This window comes from Phyllobates terribilis, unplaced genomic scaffold, assembly GCF_046119375.1.
Source record: "Phyllobates terribilis strain yellow unplaced genomic scaffold, ASM4611937v1 Scaffold_1__5_contigs__length_1240528914, whole genome shotgun sequence".
NCBI classification, from domain to species: Eukaryota; Metazoa; Chordata; class Amphibia; order Anura; family Dendrobatidae; genus Phyllobates; species Phyllobates terribilis.
Window position 1 is genome coordinate 117,136,665 of NW_027362761.1, and position 17,470 is coordinate 117,154,134.

General features: G+C 39.4%; 1 protein-coding gene across 6 annotated transcripts in view; it reads left to right on the top strand.

Annotated features, from left to right (window-relative positions):
• The window catches only part of ZNF462 (zinc finger protein 462), a 181,276-nt gene that overhangs the window by 48,622 nt on the left and 115,184 nt on the right, over positions 1-17,470 (top strand). For 5 of the 6 annotated variants that reach the window (XM_073666773.1, XM_073666842.1, XM_073666806.1 and 2 more), the window contains exons 3-5: positions 42-5,374; positions 12,467-12,619; positions 13,157-13,440. In XM_073666773.1, coding sequence (XP_073522874.1) covers positions 42-5,374; positions 12,467-12,619; positions 13,157-13,440 — 5,770 coding nt within the window. The remainder of the gene's footprint in view (positions 1-41; positions 5,375-12,466; positions 12,620-13,156; positions 13,441-17,470) is intronic. The other variant, XM_073666833.1, reaches the window with a different exon arrangement.

Genomic DNA, 17,470 nt, shown 5'->3' on the forward strand with positions numbered 1-17,470 from the left:
TATTTGAAATTATTTAATTGAAATATTTTATTTCTTTTCAGGCCAGAATACTCCTCAGGCGCCTACCGGATCATATTACAGTCCCACTTCTAGTTTTTATGACATGTCATCTGCTGCCAGTTCCAAACCAACCAATAAGTTTTTCCAATGCAAATTTTGTGTTCGCTATTTTCGATCTAAATATCTTCTGGTGGAACATACCAGGAAAGTTCATGGACATGCTAGTGGAAATACAGGAGCGTCTGGAAATTATAATATTATGCTGCATGATGGGTTTGGAAAAGTTTTCTCATGCCAGTTTTGCACTTACAAGTCACCTAGAAGAGCAAGAATAATCAAGCATCAAAAAATGTACCATAAGAATAGCCTGAAAGAAAGTTTATCGCCTTCAGTGTCTCATAGTACTCCTACTTCCATGTCAATTCAGGAAACATGTAAAGAATTGCCTGCTGAAGTAGTAGAGCGGAGTATACTTGAATCCATGGTGAAACCTCTGACAAAGTCTAGGGGAAACTTTTGCTGTGAATGGTGTAGCTACCAAACACCACGAAGGGAACGCTGGTGTGACCATATGATGAAAAAACATCGTGGGATGGTCAAAATATTGTCAAGTTTACGACAAGATGGACTAAACATGCCAGATTTCCAAACTAAAGGTTTACAAATGTCTAGTCCTGGAACTAGCTACATGCCACTAAACATGGCAACCCAAGACTTATCTAGTGCAAATATTTCTGGTTACAGGACCCCTATAAGTAATCTTCCTGGAGGTAATACTTCCAAGTATCAGTCAATGTCATATGTTCCAATGAAACCTAAATTTCCTTCAAATGCTGGTATTTTAAATGTATCAGAAAGATCCCCTTATGTAATTTCAGAAAAGTCCACTTCTATGGTTGATATGGATGAGAATAGCTTATTAAATGATTCAAGTTCTGATGAGGACTACATAGAAATAGATGGTGAAAATGGTTTCAACCTAATGGACCATCATGATATGTCTGGGGAACCATTGTTGGGATCTGAAAACAACAAATTGCTGGAGACAAAGGGAATTCCTTTTAGAAGATTTATGAACAGATTTCAGTGTCCTTTTTGCCCATTTCTTACCATGCATCGACGAAGTATCTCTCGTCATATTGAAAATATTCACTTATCTGGAAAGACTGCAGTTTACAAATGTGATGAATGTCCTTTTTCATGCAAAAGCCCATTAAAACTCGGGGCACATAAGCAGTGTCACAGTGGTGCATCTCCTGACTGGGATCCTATAAGTGCGCTGAGTGAAAGTATGTCTTCACAATTAAATGAAGTGTATGACACTAGTAATATAAATGGCAGAAAATCTGGAAACATGCCAGAAACTTCTTTGCAGAACCCATACAAATGTACAATGTGCAATTACTCCACAACAACCTTAAAAGGTCTGCGTGTTCACCAGCAGCATAAGCATTCATTCTGTGACAACATGCCAAACAATAGTAATGTGGTACAGCAAATACAAGAGAACGAACAAGATTCTAGTAATTCTGGTACTGTGCGAAAGAGTCAGACTTCTATTTTGGGGCTATCTTCAAAAAATAATTTTGTTGCAAAGGCATCCCGGAAAATATCAAATGATTTTCCTTTGGATTTGTCACCTGTAAAGAAAAGAACAAGAATTGATGAAATTGCAAGCAATTTACAGAGCAAAATTAGCCAAACTAAACAGCAAGAAGATACAGTCATTAATGTGGAGGATGACGAAGATGAGGAGGAAAATGAAGTAGAAATAGAGGTAGAACTGGACAAGGAGGAAGATACAACTGAACAATTGGAGACTGCTGACCAGTACTCTATCCAACAAATATGGAATCGGGATATCGGCTTAGCACAAAAAAACATGAGTTTTAGAAACATCCAACATAGTTACTCAGCAGCCAATGGTGCCGAAATTGAATTAACACTGTCAGATGATGATGAAGAGTACTACTTCCAGTCCATTGGCTTTAAAGACCAAGATCAAAATTCGTCTGTTGGTTGTAACCAGTCTAATCAGTTTAGTGAAAGTGAACAGAATAGTGAAAATGCGGAGTACAATGACGAGTCTGGAAGACTATACTATTGCAAACACTGTGACTTTAGCAATAAGTCAGCACGTAGTGTTAGCACGCATTATCAGCGCATGCATCCCTATATTAAATTCAGTTTTAGGTATATCCTGGATCCCAATGACCATAGTGCAGTATACCGCTGTCTTGAATGCTACATAGACTATAATAATTTTGAGGATTTGCAACAACATTATGGAGAGCATCATCCAGAAGCAATGAATGTTCTTAACTTTGACCAGTCAGATCTTATTTATAGATGTCGTTTTTGCTCTTACACAAGTCCTAATGTCCGAAGCTTAATGCCTCACTACCAAAGAATGCACCCTACAGTTAAAATCAATAACGCAATGATATTTTCAAGTTATGTTGTTGAACGACAAGAAGAGCTTAATGCTGAATCGCAAACATTAAGAGAAATTTTGAATTCTGCCCCTAAAAACATGGTGACCTCTACTCCTTCAGGGCATGGAATCAGCAGCTCTGCAACCTTTAATAAACCTACACAACAAGCAAGTACCACAAAGCCATTTTCTACAGAGAATGAGACTCAGAAGAATACTGCTGTTAATAATGTTGTGGTTTACGATTGTGATGTGTGCGGATTTGCTAGTCCAAACATGCATTCTGTTTTGGTTCATTATCAAAAAAAGCATCCTGACGAAAAGGCATCGTACTTCAGGATTCAAAAAACAATGCGCATTGTCACTGTTGACAGCGGAACAGCTATTTCTCAGCTAGCTTTTGATGGAGGATCTTCTGTAACTCCAAATTCTACCAATGTAGCTGCTGCACCAGAAGAAAATGTTGAACTATACTACTGCAAGCACTGTTCATACAGTAATCGTTCAGTCGTTGGTGTATTGGTACATTATCAGAAAAGGCATCCTGAAATTAAGGTCACTGCAAAGTACATTAGACAGGCACCTCCAAATTCTGAGACCATGAGAAATGCAGATCCTCAACAATACGTACCTGGTAAGCAGTCTACAACTATGTTCAACACCAAAAAAGGTAGTGTTCAACCTAAAGAAAATGAAATGTTCTTTTGCCAACATTGTGACTATGGTAATCAAACTGTCAAAGGAGTTCTTATTCATTATCAGAAGAAACACAGAGATTATAAAGTAAATGCTGATGTTATTAGACAACACACAGCTGCTGTAAGGAGTCTATGTGAGCAAGGCCAAAAGAAATCCAGCACAAACATCCAAACCTCTCCTCCAAATAATGAGCCTGAGAAGACTAAGCTTCGAACTCTAAAATGTAGGCAGTGTTTGTTTTCAACCCCTTATGTCTATTCGCTAAGAAAGCACATGAAGAAAGACCATCCTAGTTTAAAAGCGACAGTGACTTTAATTTTAAAATGGGCTTTTTTGGATGGCTTAATTGAAGCTGGCTATCACTGTGAATGGTGTATTTATTCGCATCCAGAGCCCAGTGGTCTTCTTGAACATTATCAAAGAAGACATCCAGAGCACTATGTGGATTATACCTATATGGCAACAAAGCTATGTGCTGGCCCAGATCCCGTTCCTGTGCAGTCAACTCCTGAATTAAAATCTTATAAGTGTCGAGATTGTACATTTGAAGCCAGTTCTATTTGGGATATCACTAACCACTATCAAGCTGTGCATCCTTGGGTTCTGAAAGGGGATGAATCTGTTCTGCTTGACATTATTAAGGAGAAGGATGCTGCACAGAATGTAAATTGTGAAGAAGAAACATCTGAAACTTATGTTACTCAGAAAGGCTCCATACATTTCGAAACTCACATGGAGAGTTTAGAAAATACCAGTGTATTACAGGAAAAGCCAACACAATTGTCTTCTGCTCTTGCTTCATCACCTTATCAATGCACTGTGTGTTTATCTGAGTACAACAATTTACATGGCCTGTTAACTCATTATGGAAAGAAGCATCCAGGCATGAAAGTCAAAGCTGCAGACTTCGCCCAGGATGTTGACATTAATCCTGGAGCAGTTTATAAATGTAGACATTGTCCATATATCAACACTCGAATTCATGGGGTTCTTACTCACTACCAAAAACGACACCCGTTAATAAAGGTAACTGCTGAAGATTTTGTGCACGATGTGGAACCACCCAATGAATCTGTACAAAATGACAATGAAGAAAATAATCGAATTTTTAAACAAGGATATGGTGCCTACAGATGTAAAATATGCCCTTATACCCATGGCACTTTAGAAAAATTAAAGATTCACTATGAAAAATACCATAATCAGCCAGAAGCAGACATGATTTCAGAAACATCTCCAAATGAAATTTCCAGCACTGAACCAGACACTCCAGCTGATGATCAGCCACATGAAACTGTTGTAACTCTAGAACCCGGTGAAGTCACTGAAATTCTAGATTTCAGGCCACGTAAAAATACGGCATCACACACAGTGTTTAAATGTCAATTATGCAAGTATTTTTGCTCAACAAGAAAAGGGATAGCTAGGCACTACCGTATCAAACATAATAATGTTCGAGCACAGCCAGAGGGTAAAAACAATTTGTTTAAGTGTGCCCTCTGTTCCTATACTAATCCAATTCGCAAGGGTCTAGCAGCCCACTATCAGAAGCGGCACGACATAGATGCATACTATACTCACTGTCTAGCAGCATCTAGAACAGTTAATGATAAACCAAGCAAGATGGTTCTTCCTTTACCACAGAAAGAAAGCTCAACTGAGCTGAATGACGACCTGAAGAAGGCAATTGAAAGGAAAACGTGTTCTCTCTGTTCATTTCAATCTTATAGCAAGAAAGGAATCGTGTCACATTACGTAAAAAGACACCCTGGAGTCTTCCCTAAAAAGGCACATGGTGGTAAGCTTGACCATTTTTTTACACCTGTGTACTCAGAGAAACATAAAGACCAAAGTGCACCTGAAGATATGTCTGAAACAGAGGCTCCTTTTGATGATTCAGAAAGTAATGAAACTGAGCTTCTTCCATATAGATGTATTAAATGTTTTAAGCTGTCATTCAGCACAGCTGATCTCCTGTGCATGCACTACACAGATCATCATAGCAAAGACGTAAAGAGAGATTTTTCAATATTGGGCACAACTGGCACCCGTTCCTATACCACCACATATCAATGCAAGCATTGTAACAGCAAATTGAACAGTATTGCTGAACTGACGAGCCATTTGACATCTCACATTGAAGAGTTCCAAAAACGTGCAAAACGTCAGGAAAGACGGAAGCAACTTTTAAGCAAGCAAAAAAATTGTGACATCGTTGCTGCAGATGGCAAACAAGAAAAGGTCAGATATATACAATTTAATATCTGTTTCACTCTTATTAGAGTGAAGCATATCTTTCAGAAGGTTAGAGTCATGGTGGTTACTTTTATTTTATTTTTCTGCAGACGTGACTTTGAAAACTGGCATAGAAAGCACCAGGTAGCCAAAATGTGTTTATAACATATTTTTCGAATTTAAATTTTAGCTACTAGCTTTCTGTGTCTCCTTTCAGGGGGCCTTAATATTTCCTATCGGCGATTATCAAAAGAAATGTGGATCAGGGATTATTGCTTAGGGAGAAAAGTTGATGTCAGATAGTAGGTTGTCTTTTTAATAAACTAATGCTCAGCTGAGTGTGCATGTTCATGGAAAGGTTGAAGAACATCTGGCCAAGCCAATGTTCAAGTCAACTGCTAATTTATGTGTATGGCCAGCTTAACCCTAGAACGCATGACCATAAAAATGGGTATTTTCAAAAAAGAGTTGTAACATAAAAATAAATGAACAACTGGAAATGACAAACAACTATATACCTGAGGAATACCTAGAGTTTCAAAATTCTAACTAAAGTAATCTTGCAGAAAATAGAAAACAATTAACAGGGCGGGCCTGCGAGGCCCCAGGTATGCTTTCTAGGGTTAAGAAATAAACGGCACAGCAGAACAGATGATAACAAAGTCCACAATGGTTGCAATGTTTGGTAAACAGGAAAATAAATATGGCTATATGCTTAGTTGGGTTTTTCAAAGAGGTTATGGAGCAGAAAGTGAGCGGAATCTCTTCAAATCCTCCTCTAAATCTCCAGACTTTACAACGATGAGTTTTCACTAAGTTTCTGTTCGAAAGACTTAGCAAAAAGACTTCTTGTGCAAATATCCTAAAGTATCTTCTTTGGTGTCTTTTCAGCCATTTTTTGATGGCTCCACCGCTGGTTTCTTTAATAATGTAAACTATAACTGGCAAGTGGGAAGCTCTCTGAAGAATGGTCAGGTCACTTCTTTTTGCTGCTTAACAGCTTTCGAAACCTGTAGCGGTTAAATAAAGCTCCAAAGGACGGAATATATGCACAGCAAGTTGATTTGATATTGCAGTGCATTATGTTCATTCTTTGTAGTCTTCTTTAATTATTTTTCAGGCAAGTTTCACTTTTTTTAAAATGCTTTGTGGCTTTTGAAGGTGAAACAGTTAAAATAACCTAAAAAAGACTGAACATATGTATAGCAAGTAGTTTTGAGATTGCTGTGCATATGTTCATTCTTTTTAGCATTTTTTCAGCGTTTTTTTTTATGCTTGCTTTTTAACGAACGTCGTGTGCACATAACGTTTTGGTATTGTTCACACTGTGATTTTTGAGGAGTTTATGGAGCAGAAACTGAACATAAACTCTTCTAGTCCTCCTAAACAAACTCAAAACTCCTCAAAAAATTGAAGATTACTCTCAGTGGCTATGGGCACACAGAGTCTTTTTGTTGTTTTTTTTTTTGAGGAAACTCAAAGTTTTTAGGATTTTTTTTATTTTTGAGGAAGATTTGGAGAGTTTCCTTTCAGTATCTCCTTTGTTTTTGCTCCAAACACATTGAAAAACTGTGTGCACATAACCAGTTTCTGTTTCAAAAGCGTAGCAAAACGACTCAGTGTTCAAATAACCTAGGTGTATGTGCACCCGGCATCTTTTTCAGGTAAACTCCACCTGGAACCAGCTGAAAAAGTGCTCAATAACTGTTAAAATAATAAACATATGGACAGCAATATCAAATAACTTGCTGTGCATATGCGTCATTGTTTTTAACTTCTTTGAACCACTTTAGGCTTGGAAAGCCAAGAATCAGCTAAAAGAGTGACTTGACCATTCTTCAGGTGACTTTCGCTTAGAAACCGCCACTATTTTACATAATTTTTTTTAAAGACGTTGCAGGCAAAGCAACTGCAAAAATAACAAGACAACAAAGAAGATGTGTCAAGAAAAACACCAACATGTTTTCAAAACTTGTGCAGGTATGAAGTCTAATAGGCATCATGTGTACATACTCTTAAGGCATACAGTGGGGAAAATTAGTATTTGATACACTGCCAATTTTGCAAGTTTTACCACCTACAAAAAATAGAGAGGTCTGTAATTTTTATCGTAAGGTACACTAAAAACCAGAAAATCACATTGTATGATTTCTAAATAATTAAACTGCATTTTATTGCATGAAATAAGTATTTGATCACCTACCAACCAGCAAGAATTCTGGCTCTCACAGACCTGTTTTCCTTTAAGAAGCCACTCATTACCTGTATTAATTGTACTGTTTGAACTCTTTACATGTATAAAAAACACCTGTGCATATACTCAATCAATCACACACCAGCCTCTCCACCATGGCCAAAACCAGAGAGCTGTCTAAGGACACCAGGGACAAAATTGTAGGCCTGCACAACGCTGGGATGGGATACAGGACAATAGGAAAGCTGCTTGTTGAGAAGGCAACAACTGTCGGTGCAATTATTAGAAAATGGAAGAAACACAAGATGACTGTCAATCTTCCTCGGTCTGGGGCTCCATGAAGGATCTCACCTCATATGGTAAGAATGATTCTGAGAAAGGTCAGGAATCAGCCCAGAACTACACGGGAGAACCTGATAAATGACCTGAAGTGAGATAGGACCACAGTTTCAAACATTACCATTAGTAACACACTACGCCATCATGGATTAAAATCCTGCAAGGCACGCAAGGTCCCCCTGCTCATGCCGGCACATGTCAGGGTCCTTTTGAAGTCCGCCAATGACCCTCTGGATGATCCAGAGAAGGCATGGGAGAAAGTCATGTGGTCAGATGCGACCAAAATAGAACTGGTTGGTATCAACTCCACTCGCTGTGTTTGGAGGAAGAAGAATGAATACAACCCCAAGAGCACGGTCCCAACCATGAAGCATGGGGGAGACATCATACTTTGGGGGTGCTTTTCTGCAAAGGGGACAAGCCAACTGCATCGTATTAAAGGGATGGAGTCATGTATCGCGACATATTGGCTAACAACCTTCTTCCATCAGTAAGAGCATTGAAGATGGTTCATGGCTGGGTCTTCCAGCATGACAATGACCCGAAACACACAGCCAGGGCAACTAAGGAGTGGCTCCATAAGAAGCATTTCAAGGTCCTGGAGTGGCCTAGCCAGTTTCCAAACCTGAACTCAATAGAAAATCTTTGGAAGGAGATGAAACTCAATGTTGCCCAGGGGCAGACTCGAAACCTGAAAGATCTGGAGAAGATCTGTATGAAGGAGTGGCCAAAATCCCTGCTACAGTGTGTGCAAACTTGGTCAAGAACTACAGGAAACATCTGACCTCTGTAATTGCCAACAAAGGTTTCTGTACCAAATATTAAGTTCTGTTTTTCTATTGTATCAAATACTTATTTCATTCAATACAATGCAAATTCATTATGTAAAAATCATAAAATGTGATTTTCTGGATTTTTATTTTAGATTCTGTCTCTCAGGCTGCGTGCCCACGAAGCATTTTCCAAGCGTTTATGCTGCGGAATTTACGCAGCGTAAACGCTTGGGAAACGCTTGGTAATCCGTCCCGCATGGTCCCCAATGACAAGCCGCAATGTCAATGCCCATGCTGCGGATTTTTTTGCAGCATTTATGCTGCGCTCAAAAATCTGCAGCATGTCCATTAATTTTGCGGACACGCAGCGTAATCGCCGCCATTGACTTGCATTGGACCGCGTGACATCCGCATCACTACATGTGCACAAGCGGATATCACACGGTTCAATGTGCGGATGGTACCCAGGTCTGGAGAAGAGGAGACTCTCATCCAGACCTGGGTACCATAGAAACTGTAAAAAAAAAGAATTTAAAATAAAAAATAAAGATTATACTTACCTTCTGATGTTCTCCCGGTGTTTTCTCCCCTCCGTCTGGTCTGCTGTATGGGTCGCATTGTTGTGAAGGACCTGCCATGACGTCATTGAGTCATGTGACCTGTCACATGACTCAATGATGTCACCGCAGGTCCTTCACACCACCGCGAGCAGTGCAAGAGACCAGATGCGGCGGAGAAAACACTGGGAGGACATTGGAAGGTAAGTATAATCTTTATATTTTACCTTTCTTATTCTTTTTATTTTTAACTAACTTGGTCACACTACTATAAATCCATGCCGGTTGCATGGATTTATATAGTGTGACCAAGTTGTCAAGCACTTTCCAATTGATGCTAAAAGCGCTTGACAACCAGCATGCAGAAATGCATGTGAAGAACGCTTGACAAACGCTTCTACCTGGCGGGAAAAACTCATGTAAAATCCACATGCATTTTTCCTGCCAGGGAGAAGCGGAAAAAATATGCAGCATTTCTGCATCGTGGGCCTCATAGTTGAAGTGTACCTACAATAAAAAAATCACAAGAATCTCTCCATTCTTTGTAGGTGGGAAAACTTGCAAAATCGTCAGTGTATCAAATACTTATTTTCCCCACTGAATGTACACTGAATCTTTTTGTTCCTAGCTCCTAGAGCAGAAAAAAAGTGTAAACGCTCAAGATTTTGAGGAGTTTTACGTTTTTGAGAAAGATTTGGAGAGTTTGTGCTAAGTGACTATTTGCACACAGAGCTTTACGAGGAGTCTTTATAGTGAGTGGAAACTTTAGAAATCCTCCTCCAAATCTCAAAACTCCTGAAAACTTTGAGTTTACTCTCAGTTTCTACTCCAGGAACGCCTTCAAAAACTGGTATGTGCACACAATGACTTTATTCCAACGGCAGAACAGCCTAGGTTTTCCTCTGCAGAGCCACTTCAGGAAAAAGCCAGCAGTCTATTTCCTGAAGCGGTCTTGATAGTTTTGCCATTGTTTAATCAACATGCTACTTCTTTTACCAGTTTCATGGTTTCTGAACCCTGAAGTGGTTAAAAGACATAACAAAAAAACTGAACATGTCTGCAACAATGCAATTTTTATATTATGTTCATTTTTTGGCTTGGATTTTCTGAACTTTTTAAGGCATCAGAATCCGCCTGAAAAAGGCTAAATGTGCCCATACCATAATTTTACTTTGCATTATTTGGTTGCAATAGTTCATTTTTAAAGTATATAAAAAAAGAGATTTTAATTGATTTTTTTCAATCCCCTCTGGGGATCAGTGAATATATTTGTTTTGTTTGTGGGGATAAAAGAAAATAAATCTTATCAATAGTCTAGGCTTCAGTGAATCGTGAATAGCTGTTACTCTCTAATGATATTGATGATAATTAAGTTAAATACAGAATAGTGTTTAGTATCTATTTTATGTTCGATCGGTTACACACAGGGCTTTTGTCATCCTGATTCATGCTTTGTTTGTATGAATTGGATGCTTTTACATTTGCTTGTATCAAATGATGAATAAATGCCAATGTCCTATTAGACCAGCAGTGACACAGGCTACATCTGTTTCTTGAAGTGCTAAGATCACCATAGTGTTAAAAAACTGGCATTTACATATCCTGCACAAAGCTGGTAAATGCAAGCCTTATATTAATGCCAAACATATAGGAGCTTTTTACACTGGTTATTTTACTATCCCATTAAGCATATGATTTCACCAGTATTACGTTTTTCTAAACTTACTGAATATCTGCTCTAAAAAATATCACCATATTTGCCACTTAGCTTCCATAGACATTAAGACATTCCATTGTGTGAGTGCATTGCTCTGTCTCGTTTGCAGCCCTTATTATAAGTGACTTTACAATATGAAATCTAACCGAATACAGTCATATAATGACGGTGCAATGTGCTCATGTTGTTGGTATTATTGAAAAACTGGGTCAATATCCAAATTCAAGAAAAAAAAATTCAAGAAAAAATAACGTCCTACACATTGAAAGCAATGTCACAGGAATGATCAATCAAGTCTAAAAACAGTCAAAATGTGGACATTAAGAAGAAAGAAAAATTTCAGCTAAAATGGGATTACACTGACTATATTAAATAAGTAGTAGATAAACCAAAAATATTACAATTTCTAGATGACTAAAATGTAGTGTATGATCATAGGCGCTTAAACGGAAAATTCATTTAAGATCTCTTATCAGTATTTTAATCTTAACCCACTGCCAAAAAAAGGTACATAAGTATATTTTATTTTCATGAGAAGAATTATGCTAAATAATGGTACAACATTACACCCCATCTCCTAATTTTATGCTTCTTTAGCTTGTTGTCTTTTCCTGTTATACAAAAATGTAAACCTACGGTAATTTCTAAAGAAGAATACATTGAGAGATAGTGAGATGCTGCATCCTTTCTGGGGAGCAGGTGAGCTTTATCTGCATTATAAAAAGGGGTAGCCTAATAAATGATCATACATTATTAGTAATAGGGCATTTATGAGCTTTGCTGTGCACCTGTAATGGTATTGTAGCCCTTGTTTGTTAGGTCGTCTATGAGTGATATTTACCATCTCCTATAACATTCATGACACTATATTTATTGGGGCAATCTTAAGTCAATAGTATTGAATTTAGGTAAAAAAATGATGGTTGGTGGCTATTAAACATTAATAGAAGCAATTGTTATAGCACAGAAATCAGTTTATTATTAGGTGGGGCCAATTACACCCTATAATCTGATCTGATCAATATAACTATTTGATAACATTATCTAGAAAGCCTCTGCATTTTATTATTCTCTATTTTTCTTTCTGGATTCTTCTGTCAGTTGTGGCCAATTTCTTTGGTCCACCTCTTGCATACGGCATATTAACTAATTCTGATGAATACGATTAGAAAAAAACTCTTACCTGTTCATGTTTTTATTGAAAAGCTCTCAATACGAAGTTCTTTTTTGTGTTTTTCTATAGAACAAAGTACTCTAGGAGTAGATAACGTGCTTCAAGAGCCAGTTTGGCATTTTTCATGGTTTAGATTGTTTCTCTGCACTTCATTGTGGTGTAGAGATACTATGTCTCATGCTCATTTATTGAGATTTTACACTATGTGTAATTAGTTTAGAGCTTTCATGTTAGCTGTGAGTAAATAGATGCGTAGAGAGATATTGTTTTGTCCTTCTGAACAATGACCCTTTTAGTGTCCATGTAGCTGTCATAATTCTGTATTTTTCTGGATATGGTTACAGACAGGAAGTGGTCAAGAGGGATTAAAGGAAAATATAGTGGGATACAAATGTAAGTTCTGCGTGGAAATCCATCCCACACTCCGAGCCATCTGTAATCACCTTCGCAAACATGTCCAGTATGGAAATGCTCCCCCACTTCCTCCTGAACTAAAGGTACAAATAGTAAATTCTGACTTAACGGCACAAACATTTTGAAGCTACTTCTCTTGTAGCCTTGACATGTTTTATTGAATAAAAGACTGTTTTAAATGGTGCCTCTGAACAGTCAGACATCTTATAACTCTTCAAGTATAGAAGTAGAATTCTCCTAAAAACATAATTCACTGTCAGATAAGTCAGGTTATGTCTACATGTTACTGTGTTTCTTGAAAGCATTGCCCTTTTAGTTTATGCTAGCAAAAGTATTTCAGAATTGTTGTTCCATTATTCTTCCAGGATACGGGATTCTTTGATACATTTTAATTATATACTATGTAAATGTATCGCTGTAGTATATACTTACTAATCCAACATTTCACCTGTGTGTTTCCAAACCTATGAAATGCTACTGTTCCTTACCATGCAAACGTCTTGGCATTTCAAAGTGTATGTTTAATTTTGGTACCTAAAAGTAGAAATAGCTTTTCTGTGATACATAAGTAAATGTTTGACACAGTGCAAAGTATGAATTATGCTCTTTTCTTTCAAAAGGAGGATACAACCCAAGATGATGGCAAAGATCTTCAAGGGCAGCCTGTTGATTCCAGCACACAGGCTGGAGAATGTAGCACCGAAGTAGAACAAAAACCCATGCCTACTCCCCTTCCAAAACGCTGCAGGCCAGGTGGCTACCCATGTAAACAGTGTGATCGAGTTTTAATGTCCATGCAAGGCCTGCGATCCCATGAGAGAAGTCATTTGGCACTGGCTCTGTTTGCTAGAGAAGGCAAATATAACTGCAAGTTTTGCTCTTTTGTCTCTGCCTTCAGGCCCAAGTAAGATCCGTAAAAGAATGCTTTCTATTCATTTTTATTAGGATATTTATTTCTCACCAACTGCTTAGTACATATCAGTGAGCTGTTCTTAAAGACCACATATTAGTTTTCTATGGGTGGCCAGAAATGGTATTCAAAATGTATAGTTTTAAACCATTTTATTTATTTAAGCATTGCTTTTTTTTTTACTTAAAGGGAATTTGTCAGTAGGATCAACCTTCCTAAGCTGTCTATGTAATGTCTGCCTCAGCATCCCTGCACGATCCCCCTTCCGCCTCCCGTCAGGGATACCGACATGCTCACTGCCACGGCAGCGCTGTTCCAGTCCCTGCCGTAGCGGTTTCCTTCAGGGATCTGTGTAGGACACGCAGACATCCCGGGAATGCGATTAAGGCGTGCGTGCCCTCCGTGTTTCTTAAGGGGCAACGCGCGCACTTCATAAAATGTCCCCAGCCAATTGCTGAGACATATCAAGTACTTAGGCACCCTCCCCTGTGGGGAGGTGCCTGAGCAATGCTAGTGTTTCAGTTCCGGTATCCGTCCTATTAACCAGCTGTACTGCATCTACCCATTCTGTGAACCAGTACCTGGCCGGTCTGATTATCCAAGTTCATCCCTACTTCTCCACTTTGGGGTCAGCTGCTGCGGCTGCGGGATCTGTCCTGGAGTGGGGAGGAAAGTTTTGGGGATAAAGTTTTGTGATGCCACGCGTGGTAATCGGCTATAGGTGGCCGCCGCTGCTGTTCAGATCCACTGGGACCATTGGTGACACAGCAGAGATGGTTCAGCTCTCCACGGGTAGAACTAGGCCCCAGGGCAGTTAAAGAGATAGCTTTGTTGTTGGTGTAGTGCAAGGCAGGTGACGCAGCAATTAAGTCAAGGACACAGCGGGGTGCAGTCTTCGAGTTTTTACTCACAGTTCTTATGATGTTCCAGGTTACAACTACCAGCAGGTTATAACAGCCCACCGAGTCCTGTGTCCTCCGGGGAAGTGATCCAGCCAACTCTCGGATAACTTGGGTGCACTTGATCGGGACTCCCTTCTTGTGTACCTTCCCGGGTCGTCTCTCTGCGCTGGCTCTCTGTCCCCTTGGTCCTATATGGCCACCTTTTCAGCGAATGTGTGTGGTTTTGGCTACGGCACATAGAGATACCACAACCTCCGGTTTCCTAGCTGAGTCTTGTAGTCCTCCACTAGTCTGGGGCCGGTCCCCTGCTGCGACCTGATCTCTTCACGGTCGGCGTGAACTCGGGCGCACGGATGGACTCTGCACTTCTCATGCCCCTAAAATCCTTTCTCTGTTTCTGGAGCCCTTCTCTGACTCCCTCGCTCCTCTTGTTCTTGCTCTTACTGGGCCCCTTTGACTGGACCCCACTCCTCAACGGTCCTCTCTCACTGTGCTCTTGTTCCTAGGACCCCTTCTCTCTTCACTCCCTGTGACAAACTCCTATCACCAACTGCTCTCACTGACTAACTGACTTTATAGATCTTTCTACTTTTCCTTTTATACTACCTGTCATGTGACCAACGTCACCAACTGTGACTCTATGTGGTCCCCTCTACCTTGAGTCCTTCCTTCAGTGCTCCCCTAAACTACTTCCTCCACCCACCTCCTCTACCTAGTTCCATCCTCCAGGCAGGGACAGGGACTGTGCTCTCTCTCAGGAGCAATCTCACCCTTCCCTACTGGAGTGATGTGGTGTTGGATGTGGGTGTGTGGGTCCTGGGTAGTGCTTCCTCCTTACCCGAGAGTGGGGTATCACACTGAACCCGCAGGGGCGTCACAACTGCTTAAGTGTACAGGATATTTATACAGCTTACCAAGAGACATACAGTATATGTGTACAGGATATGTACAGAGGTTACCCAGAGACATACTGTATATGTGTACAGGATATGTACAGTGCTTACCCAGAGACATACAGTATATGTGTACAGGATATGTATAGAGGTTACCCAGAGACATACGGTATATGTGTACAGGATATGTATAGAGGTTACCCAGAGACATACGGTATATGTGTACAGGATATGTATAGAGCTTACCCAGAGACATACAGTATATGTGTACAGGATATGTATAGAGCTTACCCAGAGACATACAGTATATGTGTACAGGATATGTATAGAGGTTACCCAGAGACATACAGTATATGTGTACAGGATATGTATAGAGCTTACCCAGAGACATACAGCATTTGTGTACAGGATATGTATAGAGGTTACCCAGAGACATACAGTATATGTGTACAGGATATGTATAGAGGTTACCCAGAGACATACAGTATATGTGTACAGGATATGTATAGAGGTTACCCAGAGACATACAGTATATGTGTACAGGGTATGTATAGAGCTTACCCAGAGACATACAGTATATGTGTACAGGATATGTATAGAGGTTACCCAGAGACATACAGTATATGTGTACAGGGTATGTATAGAGCTTACCCAGAGATTTACAGTATTTGTGTACAGGATATGTATAGAGCTTACCCAGAGACATACAGTATATGTGTACAGGATATGTATAGAGCTTACCCAGAGACACACAGTATATGTGTACAGGATATGTACAGTGCTTACCCAGAGACATACAGTATTTGTGTACAGGATATGTATAGAGCTTACCCAGAGACATACAGTATATGTGTACAGGATATGTATAGAGCTTACCCAGAAACATACAGTATATGTGTACAGGATATGTATAGAGCTTACCCAGAGTCATACAGTATATGTGTACAGGGTATGTATAGAGCTTACCCAGAGACATACAGTATATGTGTACACGATATGTATAGAGCTTACCCAGAGACTTACAGTATGTGTACAGGATATGTATAGAGCTTACCCAGAGACATACAATATATGTGTACAGGATATGTACAGAGGTTACCCAGAGACATACTGTATATGTGTACAGGATATGTATAGAGCTTACCCAGAGACATACAGTATATGTGTACAGGGTATGTATAGAGCTTACCCAGAGACATACAGTATATGTGTACAGGATATGTTTAGAGGTTACCCAGAGACATACAGGCTATGTGTACAGGATATGTATACAGGTTACCCAGAGACATACAGGATATGTGTACAGGATATGTATACAGGTTACCCAGAGACATACAGTATATGTGTACAGGATATGTACAGAGGTTACCCAGAGATATACTGTATATGTGTACAGGATATGTATAGAGCTTACCCAGAGACATACAGTATATGTGTACAGGATATGTACAGAGGTTACCCAGAGACATACAGTATATGTGTACAGGATATGTACAGAGGTTACCCAGAGACATACAGTATATGTGTACAGGATATGTATAGAGCTTACCCAGAGACATACAGTATTTGTGTACAGGATATGTATAGAGCTTACCCAGAGACATACAGTATATGTGTACAGGATATGTATAGAGGTTACCCAGAGACATACAGTATATGTGTACAGGATATGTATAGAGCTTACCCAGAGACTTACAGTATGTGTACAGGATATGTATAGAGCTTACCCAGAGACATACAATATATGTGTACAGGATATGTACAGAGGTTACCCAGAGACATACTGTATATGTGTACAGGATATGTATAGAGCTTACCCAGAGACATACAGTATATGTGTACAGGGTATGTATAGAGCTTACCCAGAGACATACAGTATATGTGTACAGGATATGTATAGAGGTTACCCAGAGACACACAGTATATGTGTACAGGATATGTATAGAGCTTACCCAGAGACATACAGTACATGTGTACAGGATATGTATAGAGCTTACCCAGAGACATACAGTATATGTGTACAGGATATGTATAGAGCTTACCCAGAGACATACAGTATATGTGTACAGGATATGTACAGAGGTTACCCAGAGACATACAGTATATGTGTACATGATATGTACAGAAGTTACCCAGAGACATACAGTATTTGTGTACAGGATATGTATAGAGCTTACCCAGAGACATACAGTATATGTGTACAGGATATGTATAGAGCTTACCCACAGA